Consider the following 24,588-nt stretch of genomic DNA (forward strand, 5'->3'; position numbering starts at 1 on the left):
CGGCGGGACGGGCTTCTCTGCGGGGGAGGAGGGAGAGCTCTGCGTGCCCGAGGGCGTCGCCGCGAGGCCCGGCGCCGTGGGGTCCCGCGGGCCTGGCTGGGGCACACCGCGGTCGGGGGGGGTGCCCCGGGGGTCGCTCGTGCTGGGGGCGACCCGCCGTGCGGGCGGGGCTGGGTCGGGGTTCGCCCCCACCTCCGAGCATCGCACCTGCGAGCCCGCGGTGAGCGCCGGGCTCTGGTTCCAGCGGCGCGGGGCGGGTGGTCCCGCGGGGGGCAGTGGGAAGGGAGGAGGTGGCAGCTGCCTGCCCGAACCCTCCCTGGACGGCAGCGCTGGAGGGTGGCCCGCGGGCTGGGAGGGGGAGCGCTGGGAGGATCCTCCCCCAGCCAGCGAGGGGCCAGGGGATGCTCCTGGGGCTGTGCCGTGTCCCGACCGGCGCCGTGCACGTGCCGGGATGCAGCCATTCCCGTCCCTTGGAAAAGGTGTCTCTCCTGAGCCTCACCGGCTTCCTCTGCCAGCGGTTCTGGTCCTCTCCAAGGAGGCCAGTGTGCCACCCCTTTGTCTTGTGCCTCCTCAGGGGCATCGCTGGGCAATGTCCTGCTGATCCCTGTCCCTGCTGTTCCTCCTCTGTCCCGTGGCAGAGGCCACTGGGGCGTGGAGTCATTAGTGCTGCTCAGGGCTGTGCTGTGGGTGTGGGGTTTGTTTGTTTTGGCTCTTTTTTTTCTTTCCTTCTTTCTTTCTTTCTTTCCAGGAAGCACTTAATGTTCTTGTATTTCTGGCTCCCTTTGCCACTTGAGATTTGGCAAAGACGCCAACCAAGAGTGGTTTCTAAATGTCAAACAGGACAAAATGTTTTCCAACCCCTTTAGACCGAGGAGGAAATGTCAGTGCTGTGTAGCTGGTGGCTTTCTGGGTCCAGGATGGCTCCTGGCATGTGTGGGCAGCAGCACCCGGCACACAGGCTGCAGCCATCCCAGAAGGCAGCGTTGGTGCTGTGGAATACAGGCTGTTGTATTTTGGAAGTTGCTCTCAGTGCTCCAGAGGCTTGAAGGCCTGGGATCCATGGAGAAAGGACTCCCAGGTGTGCGTGAGGCTGAGCCTCCTCAAGGGGACGTGTGGTCCCAAATGTTTGCCTTTTCCGTGTTCGTCACAGCTGTGGGAAGAGCAGGAGGGCTGGACTGTGGGATGTCCAAAGGAGAAGATGCTGGTGGACAGGAGATTTGAGAAGTTTCTCCCTGTTAGCAGGGGCAGAGCATGGCACCAGTCTCCTATACCTGAGCATGGGTAGAGCTTCTCTTGGGCTGCTGGATGAGAGCACGTGTGCATTGTGTCTGACCTTGTGCAGGTCTCAGGGGGCAAGGGGCCCTACCTGTGGTGTTCTGCCAGGCACTAGTAGGGAAAAGAAGCAAAGACCAAACCAAGGAAGGCTAGAAGGAGGAGCTGCTGTCCTGCCTTTCTCCTGTGCACCTGGTGCAGTGCCTTTGACCCCTGCTGCATGCCATCAAGGAGGAGGAGGAGGAGTGATGGTTCTTCTGAGTTTTTGTGAGGTCCCTTCCCTCTGAGCACTTCTCCTGCTGACCTTTGCCTGCTGCTATTGCCAGCACTTGGGTTTGGCAATTCCTCTTCCTGTAACAAAGCCTTGATATTCCTCACCTGGAAATACTAAAACTCACGTGATGGCTTTTCTCTGAGCTGGCTGCTCAAAGAGAAGTGCCAGGGCTGTGCAATGACTTCTGAAAGCTTCCAAGCTTTTCCCAGAAGGGCTGTGCTCCCTCCTGCTCGCCTGGGCCTGTGGAGGGAGGTGTCTGTACTTTAACCCAGCACTAAAATACCAGACTGAAGCTGTGGGTAATTTTTGCAGGTGGCTGGGCTGAAGCCTGTAGCTAAGCATCTCTGGGCTCTGGTGATTGCCCAGCAGAGCCTGCCTGGGTAAGAGGGTTTGGATACTAGAGAGAGCAGGGCACATGTGTATGCAGGGCTTTATGCACGCTCAGGCGTTTCTTTCCAACGCAGCTCCCCTCTCTACCAGCACCTTCTCCTTTGTGCTGTCTCCTGGTGCCCAGAAATCAGCTGCAGCCCCACTGCTTTGTTGACTGTGCTGGGCACGTTTGCAGGTGTGTCACACACCTGTACTGGTTCTGGGGGTCCTTGGGGCAGGTGGGTGACCCCTGATAAAGATCTGCAGTCTGCACTCGGGGGTGCAGGGTTGTGTTCTGCTCCCAGCACCGAGCTCACCCCATGGGACAGAATAAGTCCCACACCCTGGGAAGAGCAGAGCAGTGGGAGGGTAGAGCAGTGTTTTTATCGAGCTGCTGAGTGAGGAGAGCAAACATCCCGGTGCAGTGTCGAGATGGCACTCACGGCAGGAGGTGCCGGGTCCCCTGTTACATACTTTTCAGTCTTGATAAGCGTGTCCTGAACCTGTTGAACACCCGATCCCATGGGGATCAGCCATGGCTTGCCTCCCTGCTGAGCCATGGGCAAGCTTCCTAGGAGGGTTTCAGCTGCACAGAAGATCTTCCAGCGTGCAGAGGCGAAGTGGCTCAAAGCTGAGGAGCAAAGGCAGGAACAGTGCTGACTGGGGGTGATCTGCTGGCAGTTGTCTCAGGGACTGTTCTAGCATGCTGTGAAGAGGGTGCTGGTGGCAGCTGGAAGCATCCTATGCCCTATCCTGGGGTAACCTTGCCTCCTGTGCTCTGGGAGGGAGGTGGTGGGTTTGCTTTGGGGCTGCTGCTCCTCCATTCTGTGCCCTCCCACAGTCGGGGTAAGTGTGGGTTGGTGTCTCCTTGGGAGACCCTTCCTAGGGCAGGACTGTATTCACTTACCAGAGGATAAAGCCAGAGCAGCCCCTGTGTCCTTCTTCAGTTTGCCACAACCAGCCTGGTTTGTGCTTCTTGTCATACCGATGGGCTTTTCCCACCCAAGGAGCATGGCCACTCCAGCAAAATTTTGAAAGTTCCTTTCCATGTAATGCCCCAGCCAAGGTGGGGGTGTTAGAGCTCTGCCCTTAGGCTGCATGCAGGGGGTGCATATGCAGTAGCTGGCAGGGCAATTACATCCCAAGGCTGCCCTCCTGACACCCCCACCCTGATGCTGGTGCCTCCTTTTGCCCTGTGTTTTCTGCCTAATCCTGTATCTTCCACACCAGGCTTCCCATGGAAAAGAGTGTCACAGGAGGGATGTGAGACTGTGTAGTGAGAGCAGTGGTCCCTTAGATGTGGGGTGTGCAGAAAATCCGTGCCCCCAGCAGGATTTGAGATGACTCAGCTGGAAGCAGGGGTTGTAGTGATGCTTTCTGGGGGAAATAGCCTTTCTGTACCAAAGAGGCTTTATGAAGCAGCTGTACCCACTTCTGACAGATGCTCCTCTGGGATATAGGAGCTTTTGAGCATCCTGGGGCAGAATGAGCTGTGCAGGGCGAGAGGTGTGGAGTGAGATGAAGCTCACTTCCCTCTGCTGGGAGCTCCATAAAACCCTGGTGCTGCTTTGGTGTCGGAATTAATTTTCTTATCAAATAAGCCTTACCCATGCCTTGTTACTTCTGTGTTTTCCTCTGCTGGCAGGAAGGCAGGTGGGGCAGTGGGTGCCCTTTGGTGTGGGACAGCTGAGGGTCTGGTGGTCTCCACATTAAGCAGCTGTCCCTGCCTGGTGTTGCAGCACCTTTGGATGTTGCATAGCAGGGGAAGGGGCTTCACAGGGAGTTTCTGTGTGCCACGTGGCAGTTTTTGTGTGTCTTGCCTTTCTTTTTTTTTTTTTTCCAGTCTTTAAGTAAAAACGCATCTTTGGCAATTGGGTGCAGGATAGGGATGCCCAGGCATGTCCAGTTGGAGAGTCAGGAAATGCCAAACTGCAGCTGCATCATCCCATAACCCCAACCCTACATTTGTCTGCACCAAGAGTCCACGGGAGAGGGACTGGTTCCCAAACACAGCCCATGGAGTGTGTCTTAGCAGTGTTGCTGCTCCCCCCGTGTGATGCAGCTTGGCCAGGGCTCTGCTCTGCAGCGAGCACTTGCCTCCACAGCTGAGCTGCTGTGTTCCCCTCCACAAAATTAAAACCCAAACCACCTCTAAACTGCTGGGTTGTGGTGTTTGAGGCTTTCTAGGCAAGTCTTACAGCAGAGATAAGGCTAGTCCTCTCTCACCTGTAACTGCAGGTTATGCCCAGGAGACAAAATCAAGGGTATAAGGGGACATCTGATGGGGTGAGCTGTGGCATTGCCAGCAATTTGCCTGGTGTTTTTCACCTGGCAAATTTTCCTGGCCTGGCCCTGGGTAGGGAGGCTGGTGCCTCCACCCTCTGTGTGTCTGCCCGACCTTTACACCCGGCTGAAGGTCGGGCTGGCGCGGGGTGGGTGCTGGGGTGGTGGCTGCTCCTGCCCAGCCTCCTGGCAGGGAGGTGCCAGCAGCTTCTGGAGGGTCCCCCAGCTCTTCCTGCAAGTCTCTGCCGTGGAGATGTAGGAGCAAAAGGTGAATTCCTCCTCCCTGCTCCCCTTCCAAGGGCGGGGGCTGTGTTTTGCCTCCCCTGCCTGCTGGGGAGAGGGGCTCTGCTGCCAGAAGAGCAGTAGGTGGGGACCCCCCCCAGTTTCTGTGGTCGTGCTTTGCTGCTCCAGCCGGTGGCTGATGGTCTCCTGGAGGGGCTCTCACTCTCTCTGCGTGTTTTGAACTGCTCTGTAGGTCATCAGCTTGCTGAGCCCTGCCGAGCCGTTCCCTCATGGAGCATGGAGGTCTGGCAGCCCTTGCCCGAGCTGCCTGTCTGGGGTGGGTTGGGAGCAGCTGGTACCCTGCCTGTTCCAGAATCCCTGCTTGGATGCCTGCAGAGTGCTGTAACCTCTTTAGCTTTGCCCTCCCTCGTGTGCAGGGACAGACAGGCTCATGGGCAAGATGCCTCGTGGACAGGCCTCTCTTGGCACTCGGGGTGGGGGCAGCTCTGCCTGCACTGACCAGCCCTTTCCCCACAGAGTACAGCCGCTTCGAGTCCAAGATCCACGACCTGAGGGAGCAGATGATGAACAGCAGCATGAGCTCCGGCTCTGGCTCGCTCCGGACAAGCGAGAAGAGATCCCTCTATGTCAGGTAAGGCTCAGCACCCTCCGTTCCCTTGCTCCCCGCAGTGGGAGGCAGATGGGATGGTGTATCCCCACAGGATGGGGTGCAGGGAGGGATGACTCAGCCTGGGCTGTGCAGCACCTCTGAGGACAGTGTTTCAGAGGCCAGGGGAGCGAGTGCTGTAGAAGCACCACGAAATCCGGAGGGTGCAGCAGGGAGAGCAGTGCTTTTGCACTGGGTTGCCAAGGCTGGGTGCTCTGCACTTGAGTGTCTCTTCCAAGGGCTGCTCCATTTTGGAAAGCAGTGGTGTCTCTACAGAGCCCGGGGTGGCTGCTGGCCTTGCCAACCCGCTGAGGACCACTGGAGAGCAGGGAAATAATGGGCACCCAGCCTTGCTTCTGCCGCAGGCAGCTTGTGGCAGCTTTCAGGGCGCTCTGCTCGAACCACTCTCAGCTAACAGGCTTCTCCATGTCTCCTTCTGCCGTTCCTGTGGCAGGATCTGGCTGGATGGGAGATGAGCTTTTAGGAGGATTATTGCTCTGAACCCTCAATGCACTTTTGGTCTGGAGCCAGGCATGGGGCAGGCAAGGGTTAAACAGCCATGCAGCAATAACTGCTGTGAGTCCTGTGCAGCCAGGACAACCCCTGCTTGCTGCCTGCCTCCTGGCACCTCATGCCCGCCACAGTACCAGTGGGGTGACAGCTAATGAGTAATTTTAACTTGGTAATTAAAATAATCCTGTAAATCCTCACCCTGCACAGCCTGTTGCAGGTGGGGCTGGCAGGAGCAGGGCACGCTTCTTCCCTGTGAGAAGGATGGCAAGGGCTGAGGCTGCACGAGCCTCAGCCTGCATCTCCCACTGCACAGCTGCTCTGTGGAGAGGGTCTTCAGGCATAGTGGACGTGATGCAAACCTGACCTGGCAGGAGGAGAGAGCTGCAGCTCTGGGTTCCTGCAATTCACACCTTCCCACAAGTCTGTGCAGGCAGGTTGCTTGATTTAGTATCTCGGGGCTTCCTGGGGGTGTGTGACAAGTGGGCACTATGTTAAATAAACATCATCTTGTTAGTCCTGCCCTTATTTCCCTGCTTTCCTGTAGACACCCTCATGTGTGGAGGAGGTTTAAGCTGGTCCAGCTTGAGTTGAGCCTGTTCTCTGCCTGGAAAGGTGCTGTATGTATCAGAGTATTCCTGTGAACCAGAGAGCTCTCTGTTGCTTCCATGCTGCTCATAGCATCTCTTATCTCTTGGTTCATCTCTCTGTGTGGCTTTGGAGGCCTCCACAGCGCTGTGTCTCCTCACACATGCCCAGTGGAGCGGGCAGTGCCTTGCTGAGAGGGTATCCCAGGGGAGAGCTTTCCTCCAGTGTGGCCCTTCACAACATGCTCCAGCTCTGGTCGACACACACCCTGCAAATGTGCTTGCTAGAACTGCTGGGCGCCCAGGCTGCCCCAGCCCTTCTGGGCGGGGTAGTTTCAAGCACAGTTTACCCGAAACCAGCTGAACTGCTGTGCTGTGGACAGGACATCAATTACAGGACTTGCTACCCAACTGCTTGAGTCAGCCCCATGCAGCTGCACTGCATCCTGAGTGCTGTGGACAGGCTGGAGCTGGGCACCCGAGTGCCTGCTGGAGCCAATTCAGGGGTGCTGGAGCTGCAGCCGTGCAGCATGGGCAGGGACAAGGCAGGTTCACATTCTGCCTGTCACCTGCCTGCACTGCTGCAGGGCAAAGTCTGCCAGCACTGGGGCCAGGCCGGATAGGGATGGAGGTCAGGCAGGCACTGTGCCTGGGTACCGGGAGGAAGCCATGGGAGTCCTTGGCACTGCTTCCCTCCCCTCCAGCCAAACCATCTGCTCTCCTGGCTGTTTGTGCTGTGAGCTGGCCTCGGGGCAGAGCAGAGTGACCGTGCTGCCGTCTGGTCCCTGGGGAGCACCCAGACATGGTGGGTCCTGGGTGCCAGCACAGCCAGGGGCTGGTCTGCAGGAGGATCATGCCTTGGGGAGGCAAATGCCTCGTGTGCCGGCTTTGCAGGTGTCCAGCCCTTACACAGGTCCTGCTGTGCCTGTCCTGGGATGTTGGTGGCTGCTGCGGGAGGAGCCACGGGCCCAGCGCTGCTCTGCAGGGCAGGGTGCACGAGTGGGCAGGGCTTCCCTGGGTTTGGGAACCGGCCTGACCAGTTCCCTGGGGCCTTGGCCAGTGGCACAGGCCTCACAGCAGCCTGCCAGCCGCATGCAGCCTTATCTTTTGGCCAGGAGCTGCCTGCAAGGCTTATTTACCTCCAGCCAAAGCACCCGTTGGTGCTTTGCTGCCGGCTCCAGTGTGCTGAGGGACGAAGTACGAGACCTGCCCCAGCCCTGAGCAAGCTGGGAAAGGTGAACTGACCCAGTGGCTGAATGTATCTGGATGCATAGGAGACACTGGGTCTTGTCCCAAAGAGCCCTCCCCAAGCCACAAGGCAGCCCCTCTTCTCATCCTCATTTGAGACCCAGTCCCAAGTGACCCAAAAGGTTTCATAGCCCAGCACTCCCATGGCAGAAGTGCCATCCCAGCTCCATGGGGATGTACCACATGGTCCCTTAGCCCTTCCATTTACTGTGTGCTTTTAGACCCCTTTCAGTCTCCCCAGTAGATATATGACAATGAGCAGAGCAGAGGATGTCTCTCCTGCTTGAGGAAGGCTTGTTAGTGCCAGGATTAAACCAGCAGTAAGCCAGCTTTTGCAGTGCCTGGGCTCACGGTGGGCTGAGGGGGCGAGTAGGGCCAGTGTCCAGGAGCAAACACAGGTTGTGCTGCCAGCAGTGGCAATTTTTAGTGACTCTTCCCTTGGTTTGGTTTGTTGCATAGCTGATGTGTCAAAGCAGACGTGGTTTGAGATCTGACATAGTAAAATGAGTTGCACATGAAGCCCCTGAGAGCAGCTTATGGGTATGGGCTGCAGTGCCGTGTGCGAGTAGTGTGTGCAGGAAGAGTAGTGCTCTTCTAGTGAAAAAAAATCCTTTCTATAGCTGGTTAGTTTAATATTGAAGATAATTTTAAACTAAATAAACTATTCTTAGGGGAGGTATTTAGGAGACTGAAGAGAATCAGCTGTGGAAGCAGATATATATACCCTCAGATGCATTCCTAATTCACAGGCTCTGGACTAACATGCCCCTGTGCATAAAACGTGTGCTCAAAGCCATCGTGGTCTGATAGTTTCTGCCTGTGCAACCACCAGCAGTGGGGTCTGATGTTCCCCATCCTGCTCCTTGACACCACAGCCACAGAGGGACGGTGGGGAGCAGCCCTCCTGCAGGCTGCTGCTGTGAGCCTCACCTGCTCTCTAACCACAGGCGCCTGCAGTGCATCTGTGGTTCGTGTGCCTCCTGCAGCTGAGGCCAGGAGCAAGCTGTTTTGGCCCAGCACTGTTGTTCCTGCACTGCACACTTCAGGGAGGTGTGCTGAGCCTGCCAGTGGAGGGGTGTGCTGGTGGCTGGCAGCACTGCTCACCTTGGTGGATGGAGTTTTGGTTTAAATCCTCTGAGGTGTGAAGGTGGCAGTGCCTCAGGAGGTTGGCAGTGCTGCTGCCTCGCTGTGCTCAGAGAAGGCATCGCTCCTCTCTGCTCCCCCATAGAGCCCTGTTTGACTATGACCGGACCCGGGACAGTTGCCTGCCCAGCCAGGGGCTCAGCTTCTCCTACGGGGACATCCTACACGTCATCAACGCCTCCGATGACGAGTGGTGGCAAGCCAGGCTCGTCACACCCCACGGGGAGAGCGAGCAGATCGGGGTCATCCCCAGCAAGAAGAGGTGAGTGTCTGTCAGCAGGAGCTGTCACACGTGGTGCCTCCTGGAGCCCCCCAACCTCTGTGAGCCCTGCAGCCCTGAGGGCTCTGCTCAGGCTGGGGTCTGCAGTGCACTGCTCTCCATGGCTGTGCAGCATGCAGGGCACCTCGGTTGCAAGCTGGGGCTTTGTGCAGGTCTCCCTAGGGAGGTGTTTTCCAAAACTGGGTGAGATTCCAGGTGAGGAGGGGAGTGTTCAGCCCCCTCTGTGGTCACTGGGGATGGAGAGTTGGTGTTAGCCAGCCTGGGGTTCCAAGTGAGAGCAGAGTCACAGCAGCATGGAGGGCACATGCATGGGACTAACAGCTCTTTCTCCCCTTTAACTTCTGATCAGGGTGGAAAAGAAGGAGAGAGCACGATTGAAAACAGTGAAGTTCCACGCCAGGACTGGCATGATTGAGTCCAACAGGGTAAGTGCTGATCTGGGGGCTCAGCAGGGCACCTGGAGCTGGTAACTAGCGAGGGCAGGATGAGTCCCAGCAGCCAAAGCTCCCAGTGGGGCAGCTGGAACAATCCCAAAGCAAAGAGCAATGTCACTGGACCTACCCCAAGCCCACATCTGCTTGGAACAAACTCCCAATGACTGTGTAGGAATTGAGCAGGAGAGTCCAGGATGGTGCAGAAGTATTGGGGAAGGACTCCTGTGTCCAGGAGCTGCCTGCAAACAGCTCATGAAGGTAGCTGCCCTCATGCCTCATGAGCAGTGCTTAACATGCCAACAAGGAAGGGAGAACGGCCTGGCTACCCCTGCAGAGCTGCTGATCGCCCCATCAGCTTCCCAGCATCCCTTCCACATGTTTTTCTCCATGCTTAATTTTTTTCCTGCATTACAGTTCTCATGTAATCTCCATGATTTCATTTGAGGGTAACTGCCCTGACACAGCTCCTCATTGTCTCTTCATTTTAATTTTCCCCACATGCGTTAAACACCATTGTTTTTTCTGTCCTCCCTTCCATCTCCACGTTCTTCAGTCGATCAAAACGAAACGTAAAAAGAGTTTTCGCCTCTCTCGAAAGTTTCCATTTTACAAGAGCAAAGAGAACCTGGCCCAGGAGAGCAGCGGACAGGAACGTAAGTAGCCGCTGGCCAGAGAGGGCAACCCTCAGGTGCCCTGCCCTGAGGGGAGAGATTCAGCACATTTCCATAGCCAGAGGTCCCGGCATCTGCCTGGATTTCAGGACTGTGCTCCACAGTCGTGCCAGCAGCTAGAGAGAGACCGGAGCTTGAAACAACAGCAACGGCTGCAGGCTGGCACTCCCTTCCTTTCTCTCATGTTCAGTGTCTTCATCTTTTCATCCGACTTTACACCCACCTGACTCCCTGCTCTGCCTCCCCCTGCTCTCCACCCTTTGCTACGGGCTCTGCTCCCTCCCTCCGCCTGCCAAGGGCTGCTTCCCTCCGAGCGAGGGGCTGGCTACCTCCTGCAGAGCTTCTCCTGTTCCTGTCAGGGCTGAGGGCCTAGGAAGGTTCCAGCTCCATCTCCCCTAGAAGTGACTTGCAGCTCTGTATTCCCGCTGGAGAGCCCTTCCCTGTGTGCGCGGGGGGGCCGTGACCCTGCTGGTGGAGGAACTGCCCACCTGTGACTGAGGCACATCTTTGGTAGCTGGTTGCAGACGTTGGGGGGTCCCCAGCTCTTGTCTGGCAGCACCCTGGGACTCTTAGCAAAGGCAGGACATTCAGCTTGTTGCCCCAAGCCCTGATGTGGGCAGCACTGGAGCTGCTCACCAAACCCAGCCCCTCCTCCTAGATGGTAAACTGCATCCAGTCCTTCAGCAAGCCCTCACACCTCTGGAGAAGGCAGAGCAGTGTCTCTGCCCCAGTACCAGCACAGCAAGCACATCCCCTCCCCTCTGGGGCTGCCTTGGGTGTCATACAGAGCCAGGAGTTGCTGCTGGGCTACTCTGGGTGCTGCCTGCATCCTTCTGGTGTCCGTGCCAGGCTGGTGCCAGCTTCCAGTGATCTTAGTAGCCAGCACAAACCTCTGGCCTGTGCTGAAGGTTATGTTTGTGTGTCTGGGTATCTCTAGTAGTGCCTCCACCTGGCTGGGCTCTGGTCAGCTCTGTGCCAAAGCTGGGGGCTCACTGAGGCCCTGCTTTTGGCCAGCCCTGCACTGAGGTGACCTACAGCACAGGGATGAGACAGGCCACATTCTTTCAGCTTGTGTCACAGACCCACAGCCAGCTCCCTCCTTGTGCTCTGCCACTGTCCATCCCAACTTGCAGGGGGGCCCCCTGCAAGCCCATTCAGGCACTGGGGTGTGGGGCAGCTGACACCTGCAGGTGGGGAAAAGCATGTCCCCTTGCACATGTTCTAGGACTGGTTTGCTGTGTCTGGCCCCAGAGTGGCCAGGGGAGCACAGAGCCACTGTGCCCTGCCATTGTGCTCTGCAAGGAGAAACACTTTGGCCCCCCCTGTCCTGTGCCAGCAGCTCAGGGCTGCAACTACTCAGTGCCAGCAGATGCTGCTGGGGCTGCCCTGCCCTTCCCAGATCCAGAGTGGCCCTTGGGGGCTCTGTGGCAGAGAGGGTGAGCTTGGTGGGGGGTCCAGCTGCACCAGGCAAGACGTTGGCAGTGGGCTGATAGTGTCAGCTCTGAAAACACTTAACCTCACTTGCAGTTGCAGCTCTGGGCCATTCTGCACTCCTGTCACTAATGCTGGTCTGGCTCTGTCTCCCCCATCCCTCTGACTCCCCTTTCCTGCGCTCTCTTCTCTCCCCCTCTCTCCCTTCTTGCTGTCTGTGAAATCAGGACTTCCCTGGGTTAAGTGACGATTATTATGGAGCAAAGAACCTGAGTAAGTTGAATTCCAATGCACATTGTTCCCTTTCCATTGCTGGCGGTGCCTGGGGAATGGCCTGGCTGTGGCTGGGGCAGCTGTGCTTCTCTGGGTGTGGGGCAGGAGGAGGCCCCTGAGTGCTGCTCCACTGATGGGGACCCCACGTCTGCTGGCAGAGGCTACAAGGCTTGAGGTGCCAGTGCTGCATGTGGGACAGGATGGGGGAGCTTGTTTGGGGGTGTTGGCCATGCCCTAAGTATACTCAACTGAGGGCTGCCTGCTGCACCCAGGGTGAGCTGTACCTCCTCATCCTCTTCTTCATCCTGCTCCTGGCTGGGCTGGTTGTTGCTTTAGCACTCAGAGCCACTACCAGTGTGGGTGGAAGGAGGCCATGACCATGACAGGCCTGCTCTGAGTGGGGTTGGTGACAGCATTTTGAGGTGTTCCCACCTTCCTCTGGGTTAGCACTACCCAGAGCTTCAAATCAACACTGGCGGGAGCCCCATGGCCCTCCCAGCGAGTCCCCACCAAGCTCGTCACCCCCCAACCAGTGCAGAGCCTGACAGGGGCAGGCAGTGGCCAGCAAGCCTCTGTGGGGTGGTCGCAGCACTAGGATCAGCCTGTGCAAGCAAAGCCCCAAACTCTGTCCCATCCTGTCACTGTCTTGTCTCTGTGCGTCCCAGCCCCGTCCCCAGAGGTAGGCTCCCCTCTCCCTGTGCCGGAATGGAGCCGTGCCCTCCCTGCCTGCTGTGTGCATGCTGCACCTGCTCCCCCTGCCAGCACCCTCCTCCCTGTGCACTACACCTTCCCTCTGTCTGGGAAGCCCAGTGCAACCACCAAGTCTACCCACACCTGCCAGGCAGCCCTCCTGGCATTCCTGCCTTCTCCCAGAGTAGCCAAGCATCCCCCTGCATGTCCCCCATTCCCCAGCAAAGGGTAAAAGATGCCGCCCTTGCCCATGTGGCACAGACTCATCCCAGTGGGTGCTGGGGCACAGGTTTTTTGGGAGGCCAGTGCTGTCCTGCCCTGGATCAGTAGTGCTGGGTGACAGCCAGGGTGCCCCTGTGCCTCCCACCCATGCTCCTTCTGAAGGGGATCTCTCTGGTTGCTTTGCAGAGGGCGTGACATCAAACACCAGTGACAGCGAGAGCAGTTCCAGTAAGTGTGTCTCACCTGCTCTCCCAGCCCGTGTGTGTGTGTCCCTGTATGAGTGTGCACGTTCTGGCACTTCCATCTTGTCTTGTCCCAGTGGTGGTTCTGTTCGGAGGCTGGTCCTTCCTGCTGGTGACACAGATGCTGCGGCCAGCTCCCTCCTGGGAGCCAGGGAGAGCAGGGGCTGGGGAGCAGGAACAAACCTGCCTGCTCCACTGCTCACTCCTGGATGCAGGGCTCTGCTCCAAGCTTGGGTGGTGGGTTCCCAGTCCATGGTGGTCACCCATCCTTGGTGCCCACTGCAGGAAGCGACGGCCAGAGGCCAGGTCTGTAGCATGGGTGACTCCTGGAGCCCAAGCCTGTACAAGAACATGGGATCCAGCAGCAGCAGATGCTCCCTTTGTCCCCAGCAGGTCCTCTAAATACCTGCAGCACACCTGCCATCCACCCTGCAGGGAGGATGGTACATTCCAATGGGCCCAGAGCCTGCAGTGGTGGGGAGGGAAAGAGGAGGCTTGAACCAGAGCTGGGACGTGAATAATTGAAGTGGCTCAAGGGCTGGTAACTGCATGCCTGTCATGCTCCACATCCATGGGTGGAATGATGTGGGCAGCCTGGAGTGTCCCCAGAGCTGCAGGAGGCTAGACCGACAGGAGTCAGCTTCTCATGGGTCCAGAGGGGCTGGAGAGCTGCTGTGAGCACTCACCTGCCTCTCCCTGGCTCTGTTGCAGAAGGACAAGAGGACACCATCCTGTCATACGAGCCCGTGACACGGCAAGAAAGTAAGTCCTGGTGCTGAGCTGCCCCACTCCCACTCCAGCGTGGCCACCTGTGTCCCCAGCACAACCAGGGTGGCCAGGGTGCCCTCCTCCCCTCCTGCCATCCCAGCACCACGCTGGGTGAACACAAGTGGAGTCTCATGTGTTGCGTGCAGCAGGAGAGCCAGGAGTGCAGCTGCCTCGCTGGGCTCTGCCTGGCCTCGACTGCCCCTTTTCAATCAGCAGTAAAGACTTGTGACGCGGTCTGCAAGACCAAGGGAGAGATCCAGAGCTAAAACTGAGCTGGGCTTTAGTCCCCAGTTGAGGACAGGATTATCCCTTCCTGCCTCAGACCAGGTCCCTGCTGCAGAGCAACCCTCCTCCCCTGGCCCTCAGCCTGTAACTCTGCTTGATGCTCAATCCCTGCAGACCCTTTTGCAGGCTGAATATTCCCAGCCTCGGTGGTCTCTCCTTGCCAGAAGCTGGATCTGACTTTTAGGCTCCCGTCACTCCCCCAGCTCCGTGGCATCCTCACCCAGCTGTCCTGGTTGCCTGGCTCCTGCCCTGAGCAAGGGAGCAGCTTTGCTGATCCACGACCCTGGAGACCTGCAGCACCTTCCTTGGGGCCACACAGATGGTTTGGGTCAGATGGGAAGGAGATGTTGACCGTGACCAGGAGGAGATAAACTCGCACGGAGGAGGCACCTTTGGGTGCCCATGTGAGCAAGAGCACCCACTGCCAGGAGGGAGAGGGCAGGTCGATGCCGAAGGTGGCAGTAGGGTCAGCTGCCTGCAGCACAGGTGGGGCCTCAGGTTGTGGCTCTTGTTCACAGTTCACTATGCGAGGCCGGTGATCATCCTGGGGCCAACAAAGGACCGAATTAACGATGACCTCATCTCGGAATTCCCACACAAGTTTGGTTCCTGCGTGCCCCGTAAGTCTCAGCTGACATTCAGTGCTCTTGCTGGAGGGAGGGGAGAGTGGGGGCTCTGCTGCTTGTGGGGTCTCACCCACAGCATGGGGAGGGGGCCGGGAACACTGGTGGGTTTTCCCCCTCCCGGTTTGCCGTGTGTCACTCAGGTTCACTCTTGGTGCCCACTCTCCTCCAGACACTACCAGGCCTCGGCGGGAGAACGAGGTGGACGGACAGGACTACCACTTCGTTGTATCCAGGGAACAGATGGAGAAAGACATCCAAGACAACAAGTTCATAGAGGCTGGGCAGTTCAATGACAATCTCTATGGCACCAGCATTCAGTCAGTGCGAGCAGTGGCAGAGAGGGTGAGTGTCAGGTGGCATTCCTGGGACTGGGACACATCCAACCTGAACCCGTACACATTCAGCAGTTCCCCTCCTTTCCCTGTGTTGTTAGTGAAGGGCTGTAACCACATTAAGTGAGTGTGGCACGAGCCTCTCCTCCCTTGAGTCCTGCCAAGCCATGTGGCTGCTTTTCTCAGCTGTGTAACTCTTACTTCACTGTCATACCTTTGTCATCCAAACTCTGCCCGAAAGCCCAGCACTGGTGGCACCAGCCTTGTGCTTAGGAGCTCACAGGACAAAGGTACCTGACTGCCCTCAAAGCAGCAGCATTCCTCTGCAGGAGTGCTGGAGTTACCAAGGGCTTGTAAATCGTTTCAGATGTCCAGGCAAAAATTCAGTCCCTTTGCATTGGTACTGTCCTGCCCTGAGCAGGCAGGAATGTGATGCCACTGGGAGCTGGCTTATGTCTGAGGACTGGGGTTTCATCACTGTGGCTCCTCTCCTTTGTAAGCACATCTGTATGAGCAAGCTGTTTTCTGCACAGAGTAGACTGTGTGGGCAGGTCTGATCCCAACTGTCTCCTTTCCAGGGGAAACACTGCATCCTGGATGTGTCTGGCAATGCTATCAAGAGGTTGCGACAAGCACAACTGTATCCCATTGCCATTTTCATCAAACCAAAATCCATTGAAGCTCTCATGTAAGTGCAGCACCGTGTTCTGTGCCACTCCAGGGCAAGGAGCTCTGGCACATGGGGGGGCTGTGTCTGCTGCCTTTGCTTTTTAGAAAGCAGCAGAGGTTGCTTTTGGTGCTGAACTTGTCCCTTGTTAAGTAGGAGCCGGGCCCGTTGCTGTCTGTGTGATGTCCCTGCACATCTAATGCCATAGTGCATCCAGGCTTCGTGGATTTCTCTGGCTTAAAGCCCTTCATTTGTCCCAAAGAGGATCATCCATGGGAAATGTAAAAATGCTCCCAAATGTTCCTGGTGTAAACTGCTCACTGGGCCCAGAAGAGCTGTTGAGAGCCTGTAGTGCTGGATCACAGCTGGGTGGTGGCTGAGCCTGGACGGCCCTGGGGAACAGAGAGGAGATGCTTCCTATGTTCCTAAGGGGGACCTTCTGCCTGTCCTGTTGTTCTGGCCCTGGATAGTGGAGGCTGGAAAGGATGTAAGAGCTGAGGTTTCAACTCTTCTGAGCAGCAGAGAACAATATCTGTGAGGAGGTTCAACAGCTTGAGACTGACTCTGAGATCAGAAGAGACCCTGCTGGGATAACCCCTTCTCAAGCCAGAAGGGGTCAATTTGCTTATTTGGGTGTTTTATGAAGATGAGGAAACCTAGGCAAGGAGCATGGTGACAGGCTCTGGAAAAGCAGGGAGACTTCTGCAGTGGTCTTGCAAATTCAGGGAATTGTCTGGATTTGAGTTCACTCCTGTGCTATGGTGAAGGGGAGGTGGTGGCAATGGGAAGAACTGTTGGAAGTTGAGATGAAGTGCCAAGGCAGCCTGGAGCACGTGGGGAAGGGCCCTGCCTTTGAGAGCTGGGTCCTGCACAGCTTCCATTCCTATGAGCACAGGATTCCCAGGCACCCTGACTCTGTGGGCTATTTTTGCTTCTGTTCATTGCTAAGAAAAAGAACTACAAGTTTCTGGTTTTTTGTGCATGGCAGGGAGATGAACCGGAGACAGACGTATGAACAGGCCAACAAGGTCTTTGATAAAGCCATGAAACTTGAGCAAGAGTTTGGAGAATATTTTACAGGTGAGTGTCCTGAGCAGGCTTGTATCTGATTTATTTCATTTTTCCATCTGACAGCTGTGACCTCTCTACCAGCACTGTCTCACTGCGGGGTCATGGGAAAACATCCAGCTTCATCAAAGCAAAAAAGAAATGGCAGTTTGCCAGGAGGGCTCTGCAAGGGGACTGCTCCAAGATCAGTGGATAAGAACAAACCAGCTGTAGAGAAGGAGACGAGTTGTCAGGCAGGATTTTCTGAGTTTGTGAAAACTTACTGCCAACTTTAGTACTACTAAAGGGGAAGCACAGCAGAGATTCAGGGTGCTGCAAGTCTCCAGGAAATAAACTCCCTGCGTGGGGAAAAGGGGAGCATTTTCCAAAAGAGAGAAGTATCTTATTTAAAGAGGAAAGATAAAAAATTAGTGACCTAAATAGTGGAGACTGTCCTGAGTTATTACAAAACATCTCCCAAAAAAGACTGGAAGTTTGGCTGACTTCCTAAGTAGTCTTTGCTGAAGAGCCAGGCTGGGGCTGCTGGCACTTTGTGCCTGTAGAGATGAGCTGCTCATGACACAGGCATCCTTGTGCATTAAGGAACTAATGTTTGTAACATGATTAATTGTGGAAAATCATGGACAGGCAAAGATGCAGAGAAACTGGTCTTCCATCTTTTCTTCAGAGCAGTAACTGTTTATTCTAAAGCTGAGGAGTCATAATCCTGCCAAACCTTATATTACCCACCTAACAGCTACTGGGAAGAATCCCAAGCAGAACCTTTTTCAAAAATTGATCTCGTATGAACAAATGTCTGGGTAGAAACAGGGTAAGAGTTTTCCCCAGACCTGTCCTGGGCAGCAGCTTCAGAGCTGCTGGCTGTTATTCCAGGGGGCTGTGCTGCAGTTTTGCAGGCCCTCAGCATGCCACTGTACACTTGGAGGGTGAGTTTGAGGGTGACCTGGGGAAGGAACACCCTTGGCTGAAATGTCTTGTTGAAAGAACTGGGTAATGGGCAGAGAGATGGTTCTTGTCGCAAGTGCTGTGCCAGCAACTTAAAATGAGGGAACAGAGATGCTGGAGAGTACAGAGGCAGGCTGGATTACCAGGAAGCTTACCATGTGCATGTTCCTGTGATGCAGGAAGCACAGTGAAGTGTCTGTGCTGGGTGGTGAGACCATCACTGCTCTTTGAGCAAGAGTTAGTGCCGTGGTCTTTCCCGGCCTGACAGCACACGATCCCCAGCCTGCAGCAGGGGAAGCAGCAAACAGAAGGAGCCCTCAGCAGCCGACCAGAGGGTACAGACCAACCCAGCCCCTCGGGGCAGACTGATGTGCCCCAGCCTTGCCTCCCCTCGCTCGGGTTCACCACGATGCAGCAGTGGCAGTGGCAGTGCCAGGCCCACCCGCAGCCTCGGTGCCTGACACAGTTTGCAAAGCTGATTAGCAGCCTGGTGTGGAGAGCCCAGCCAGCCCTGCACACACCGAGGAGCTCTGCCAGCCGGGATCAGTGCTGGCTAATCCCCAGGGAGGTGCTGATTTAACCCTCTGTGTCGCAGTGGGGCTGTTGCAGCTCCTCTGACACGGTTCAGTCCCTGCTGGCTGTGCCCTCCGGCCCCTTGGGACAGAGGGAATGCCCTCCCGCAGCTCGTGGCAGGGAAGGGACAGTGCTGCCTGGTGCTCAAGGTCTTGCTTGTTCTCTCCTCTTCCAGCCATCGTACAAGGAGACTCTCTTGAAGAGATTTACAGCAAAATCAAACAGATCATTGAGGACCAGTCCGGGCACTACATCTGGGTCCCGTCCCCAGAGAAGCTCTGAAGATGTCCCCCACCTGCTTCCTTGTGAGCAGAAGATCTCTGAAGTCCCACCCATCCAAGCCCTCTGCCCTGAGGGGGAGGGATATGAAAACTATTCCTGCCCCCTTTTTTAGATCGTCGCAAAATTGAGTTTTCTAGTCCTGTTTCTTTTGTTGGGATGAACTCATATCATTCATCACGTGACTGTTCCCACCATTCCTGCATGGACCTTCCCACTGCTCCATTAGAGACAGATGAGAACCCATTCAAGGTCGTTTTTTATTATTATTATTATTATTATTATTATATTATTATTATTATTATTAACTAAACAAAGAATCAAGATGGGAGGAGGCAGATAAGGACTAATGTAAGAAACAAGTGAAACAATGGACTCTGAACACGAGCTGGTATCAGAGCTCCAGGGGCATTTTTCCAAGTGTGACTGTCTAGCAGCTCTGAACAGCGCGACACACGGGCAGCAGAAAGCGTTTTATTTATCTGTATATGTAATTTATATATAATATATAGAGAGATATTATATATATATTATATATATATATATGTATGTGGACTAGGAAACCTGAGGGACCTCTCTGGAAAGGTATTGTGTTATTGCAAGGTTCTTTCAGTTCCTCTGTCCCAACCACGGGGCGTAGGGAGTCCACTTGGGCAGGAAGAGCTCAAAACGGTACCAGGTGCTTTGGAAGCATCTCCCATCCAGGCCAGTTCCCTGCAGCCACCCTGGGTCTGAGGCAGAGCAGAGACTGGTACTGCCTGTGCAGGAGGGACCAGAGCAAGGAGCAGCAGCTGGTCTGAGAGAGGCTGGGAGACAGAGACTGAGCAGGAGGCTGCGGAGCAAGAGAATGGATGATACTACATATTAAATTGCACATTGTTTTACACACCACCTTATGTGTTTGCATGAGAGGTTTCCTTTTGGTTCTATTTTTTTAAGCTGATTTTAAACCAAAACCATATTGTGTTGTTGTGTTGGCTTTTTTTTTTTATTATTATTATTATTATTATTCCATTTTTCTCTTGTTAATAATGAACTGAATGGGTATAAAATCCAGTTTTTTAACTTATTTTTTAAGCTGGCTCTATTGTAAATAGAATCTAGATCTGTGGTGTTTAGTTAAGAAATACTCTACTGGCCACATGGAACAAATGTACTCACTGTCCTGTGTTGCTGTGGAAAACCTGGGATGTTGGACTGGCCCTGTACCTGTGGGTGCAGGTGAAATGACCCATTCTAGCTCGTGGCAGCACACTGACATTCCCTTCTGCATTAGCCACTGGCAGGAAAAGCCCCCAGCTGTGCCTTGGATGGACACTCACATTTTCCAAATCAGTAACAGAACTGAAAAAACTTCCTCTCTTCCCTGCTCCATGCCAAATTCCTGGCTCTGCTGCGTGCAGGTGCCAGTGGTGGCTTTCCCAGTGGGAGGCCCATCCTTCCAGCACGGCAGGACCTCACCTGCTGGGAGCTGGGGCTTGGTGGGTGACTGCGTGGCCGCCTTGCCTGGTTCTGTCTCTGACACCTCTGCACGAATCCTGTTTCCAAAACTGGGCTCTGCTCCCCCTCTTGGGGTGCCCCCAGAAGCCCGAGGTGGTGCTGAGTGCTGGCAGGGCTGAGGGCAGGGGGTGCAGAGCTGCCCCTCCTGCTGGGCACTGGGATTTTTCAAGTGAGACAACTGTGAGCACCCAGACCGACGGCCCTGAGCTGAGACATGTCTGTCCTTGAGGACACCTTGGCTTCCATACTTGAGTGGGGGCTCCAGTGTGGGAATAGACCCTGGTGTGAAGCTGGGGGGACACTCGTGTGGCCTTTGAGAAGGAGCTGTGCTGCTGGGCACCTGTGTGCAGGTACGAGCGCTCCCACCTTGCACAGAGCTGGCCAAGCACCAGGGCCGAGGTCACTGCACAAGCACGAGCAGGTAAGTGTTCTCCTCCTCTTTGGCAGGGATAGGTGAGGGCATGGGGTGCTGGTCCCCTCTCCAGGAGGTGATGGGTACCGGTGTGTCAGTCAGGGCCTGGCACACACAGGCCACGGTTGTCAGTGTGAGCAGGAACTGTAGGACTGTCCCTGTGCTGTCTGGGGAGAAGCCCCTTTTTGCCCCTCCTGCATCCCAAGGAGCCCTGCAGGGACTGAGCAGCTTCTGGGGACAGGAGGCGGGACACAGACGCAGCCGTGAGCACGGTGGAGGGCAGGAAGGATTCTGCTGTTCGGGGGGGACGACCCTAAAGGAGCACATGGAACTTTGGCAATGGATTCCTGCTCAGCATCCACCCCCTGCCCCGCTGCTCCTGCTCCGGCTGCTACAAATGTCGGTCCCTGGAGAAGTGGAGTAAGTGAAACAAAAATCCTTAAGGTGCTAGTCACACCATTCCTGTATTTTTTTTTTCCTTTTTCTTTTTTTTTGCCTAATAGCCTGTCTCCCTCTGTCAAGTCACGTGGAGAAAAAGATGATGTACTCCATGGCATAGCTGACAGTATCGAATCGATCATGACAACAGTAGTTGGTTAACAGTGTTTCTTCCAAGGAGACATATATTTTTAATAAACAGAGAGTTGCAAAGAACTCTGTCTTTGAGACCTTCTTGTAGAGTCCTTCATTGCATGCCACATCTGGTTTGTTGGTGATCTTAGCACCTATTGATATGGTCTCTCCATGGCAAACTGAAGTGTTGACAGGGGTTTTAAAAAAAAAAAAAAATTTGCTTTTTTTTTAGTACAAAAGGTGGTCACTGAGAACTTGCCTAATGCAAAAAAGGAAATTAAAAAAAATAAAAGAAAAAAAGAGAAAATAAAAGAAAGGAAGTGGCTGGGCCTGTAACTAGGCCACTGAAAAGCTCTTTCATGGTTGGGTTGTTGTAACACAGGTTGAGTCTGGCCTGATGATGTGACACCATAAGTGTATTTTGGGTCATAGTTTGAATTGTGGGGAGGTTGCTTTGCAAATAATAGGGTTTACATGTTGCTACATAGTTGTTCCTGTATTGAATATGAAGACAGCAAAGTAAATACATAGTCCAGCCAATACAGAGCTTCTTTTTACAGTTTAACATGCTGTTCAGATAGCAGAGAGGAGAAAGAAGCTGTAAAGACAACTCATATCATTTTAAATACCTTCAAGTGCAGACAAAAGGAGTGTTCACTGGAAGACAAATGGGGTGAGTAGGGTGTCACTGCATTCTTGCCTGAATCCACTTTGTCATTTAGCTGAGCTAATGGAAAGGTGAGAGGGGTTTGGTTTTTAAATATTGTATTTCCTTTTTTCTTGTCAAACTGCACACAAGAGAAGCAAATTGAGACTTCAGGAGAACAGGAGCATTGACTGAGCACATGGGCATACAGTTTGCAGACAGTTCACAGTTTTTGAAGCCCACTGGACAAATAAAACACCGTTTAGAAACTCCTTTAGCTGATCAGATCAACCGGCTGGTGGTCGTGGTTGTCCACAAAACCCCAGCAGATCAAGCAGGTGCTGAGCAGATCTGATATCAGCAGTACCACTCTCAAAAATCCAACCATTTGCTTGCCTAATGACGGACTTGGAATGATGAAGCATCACAGAAGCATTGCCTGTTGCTGGCTGCCACAGGGGCTGCCAGGCTGCTCTGTCCAGTCCCAGTAACCCTGGGCTGCAGCTCGTGGATCTGCAGCCACTCCTCCCTGGGCAAACCGGGATGTGTCCTGAGCTGATGTGTCATCTCGATCTGCTGCGACAGGAAACATTCAGGTTCCAGTGGGGAGAGGAACACGGGGTTATGTTCTCAAATAAACCCTGTCACTCCTGTAAGGTGGAGACAACCACTGGCAGGGAAACCGGCATGGGAAGAGAATGAGCGTGGCGTGAAGGAAGAACTTGCTCTGTTAAAGCTTTTTATTATTAGCACCGCGCTCTAACCAACTGAGCTAATCTTAGGGTTTTAACAACCTATTTTTCTGGCTGAGGACAAATAGCTCTGCCTACCAGGACCTTAGCAAAGTCCTGGACCAAACAACTGCAGAGCACTGTCCTGTTAATGGTCCTGTCTCCTTGTGAAGTGTAGGGGGATGGTTCTCTCTGCCAAGATGTCCTGCTCCAGCTGCCTGGAACAGGCATGAAACTAATCTGCCCTAAGACACCTCTAGAAAATTAGACCGTAAGCTGCTTGTGCTGCAGAGAAACATGTCTGTGCCTCTCTCTGCAGCTCTGGATAATTAACTGTCTTGGCCTTGGTTAAGCAGAGGAGCACAGGATCTGTGAGCCTACTGGAAGAGGGGCTTTAAAGGAATTTGATTAGAGTTTTCTGAAAAATTGTCTTCCCTTGGATGCCTGAGATGTGGGAACCTGGATAGCCCTTTGTTGCTAATGATGCTTGGCAGCACAGCCTTCAAGGACTGCTGTTCTCTGCTCTCCTCAGGATGTCACAGCAGGATCCATGGCTGTGCAGCAGGTAAAGTTATCATCATGTCAAAGGTGTCTCTTTCCTTGAAGAATCCTCAGGTTCCCCTTGACTTATAGTATTTATTTATATCCCTTGCCTCCAAAATGAGGGTTATGTTTAACTTTAGGGTTTTTTAACCCTAAGGAAAAACATTTCATTGTTGGGGTCAGTCAGTGCAGCAGCATCTCTCAGTGGAATGAGCACACGGGAGCTCTTGTGAGACTTGCAATCTCTTGTTGGGGCCACACTTGGCTCAGCACAGGGATGACCGTGGTGTTTCCTCCCTTAGTTCATGCACTGCTTGACAAAAGCTTCTGCCCAATCCCCTAATGAGCTTCAGCCCTCTGCCAATTACCTTGATTACTGTGACCACTTCAATTCTAGGTGTTGGTGGCCAGGCCGGCCCCTCTTCCTTCCTGCCCCTCCAGAATGCTCAACAGCTCGATCAGCCACAACAGCAAAGCTCTTCCCAGACTGTGTGGGGGGAGGTGGCCCATCCCCAATGGAAAGCTGCTGGAGAGCCACCTCCTCCGGCTGAGAGGGGGTAGAAGGGGCTCCTCTCCAAATAGTTATGAAATTATCAGATTAGAAGGAAAAAAAAAAAGGGCACAAAATACAGAAAGGGGGGAAACTTGTGACCTCCTGCCCTAGAGGATCCATTTGTGTTCTCAGAAGCAAGTTCCAGAACCGGTATCCAGCACACCCTGCAGCTTCCACAGTGATGTGTAAATCGGAAACAGTGCAATGCCACCCCCTGGAGCCATCTGTGCACACCCAGGGATGAGCACCCGGGCTCTCCCAGCTGAAAGAAAACAGGGATCAACAAAAAGAGAAGATTGGGGGAGGAAAGAGCAGCACTGTTTTTTTTTTTTTCTTCCAAGTCAGCTGTTGTTGGCTTAAAAAGATTTATTAACCCACAGTCACTCTGGATGGGCTACTGAACTATAAAGCAACGTTTAGCCTAGAAAAATAACCTGGACCAGCCTGCACCTACACCAGCAAACACCTGCAAAGCAGAGTGATTGCACACAAGCTGCCTACTGGGAACGGCCACTGCAAATGCAGCTAATTAAGTCTGATTCAGCTAGGAGAGGAATTCTTGCCCTACTTAAACCCTGTGTAAATACTCAGCCTGGAATAAAATGTGCCATGTGAAAATCTGGAGAGAAGAGGTGAGTACTATCAGCAGAGCCTGTGGCTGATCTGATCTGATCTGGCCTCCTTAGGGAAATCTGTAGCATAAAAGAAATCAAACTGAGTACCTCCAAGGAAAATATTCAAACAATTCCGGCTGTAGGCAAAACCACATCTAATGCTTCCTTCTGTGGCTGTATGTAATTACCTGCTGACACTTCCTGGGTAAACATGACCTTTGTCACCTGGTCCAGGGTGACACCTTTACCTGTTCATGTGTGTGTGCAAGTCAGAACTGAGAACAACAATTAAGGGCTGCCTGGGACGCACTCAGCGAGCTCAAAGGGAGGGTGGAGCCCTCACAGCAGTGCCAGTGAAAGCCTCAGCTTTTTCCTTGAGCTCATAGTCTGTCCTAACTGACTGTGAAAGCAGCAACCAGCTCTGAATTCTTGTCCACGCTGAAATGGGCTGGAAGCTAAAGTGACCTGATAAATATTTATGCAGCAAGGCAGCTATGACATCCAGAGGAGATGGAATACTTCTGGAATACTTTTATCATTCTCACTGCCACTTTCTACTAAAATCAGATGTTTAAACCAGCCTGTTACACAACAGCAGACGCATCTCATGAAAAAGTTAAATATTTATTTCTAACTGTTCAATATTTATTTCTAA

At 54.1% G+C, this 24,588-nt stretch overlaps 1 protein-coding gene across 4 annotated transcripts in view; it reads left to right on the forward strand.

Annotated features, from left to right (window-relative positions):
- The window catches only part of DLG3 (discs large MAGUK scaffold protein 3), a 37,759-nt gene extending 16,832 nt beyond the window's left edge, over positions 1-20,927 (forward strand). The window contains exons 10-21 of one of the 4 annotated variants that reach the window (XM_027663152.1): positions 4,958-5,072; positions 8,661-8,837; positions 9,205-9,280; positions 9,843-9,942; positions 12,763-12,804; positions 13,530-13,580; positions 14,390-14,491; positions 14,667-14,839; positions 15,408-15,517; positions 16,485-16,576; positions 18,258-18,387; positions 18,477-20,927. In XM_027663152.1, the coding sequence (XP_027518953.1) occupies positions 4,958-5,072; positions 8,661-8,837; positions 9,205-9,280; positions 9,843-9,942; positions 12,763-12,804; positions 13,530-13,580; positions 14,390-14,491; positions 14,667-14,839; positions 15,408-15,517; positions 16,485-16,576; positions 18,258-18,364 (1,145 nt within the window). In that variant the 3' untranslated portion in view covers positions 18,365-18,387; positions 18,477-20,927. Of the gene's footprint in view, positions 1-4,334; positions 4,467-4,957; positions 5,073-8,660; positions 8,838-9,204; positions 9,281-9,842; positions 9,943-11,618; positions 11,665-12,762; positions 12,805-13,529; positions 13,581-14,389; positions 14,492-14,666; positions 14,840-15,407; positions 15,518-16,484; positions 16,577-18,257 lie in introns of those variants that run through there. The other 3 variants (XM_027663155.1, XM_027663153.1, XM_027663154.1) reach the window with 3 other exon arrangements.
- Positions 20,928-24,588: the final 3,661 nt, after the last annotated feature.

Source organism: Corapipo altera, unplaced genomic scaffold, assembly GCF_003945725.1.
Source record: "Corapipo altera isolate COAL_440 unplaced genomic scaffold, ASM394572v1 107b, whole genome shotgun sequence".
In the NCBI taxonomy this organism is placed as follows: domain Eukaryota; kingdom Metazoa; phylum Chordata; class Aves; order Passeriformes; family Pipridae; genus Corapipo; species Corapipo altera.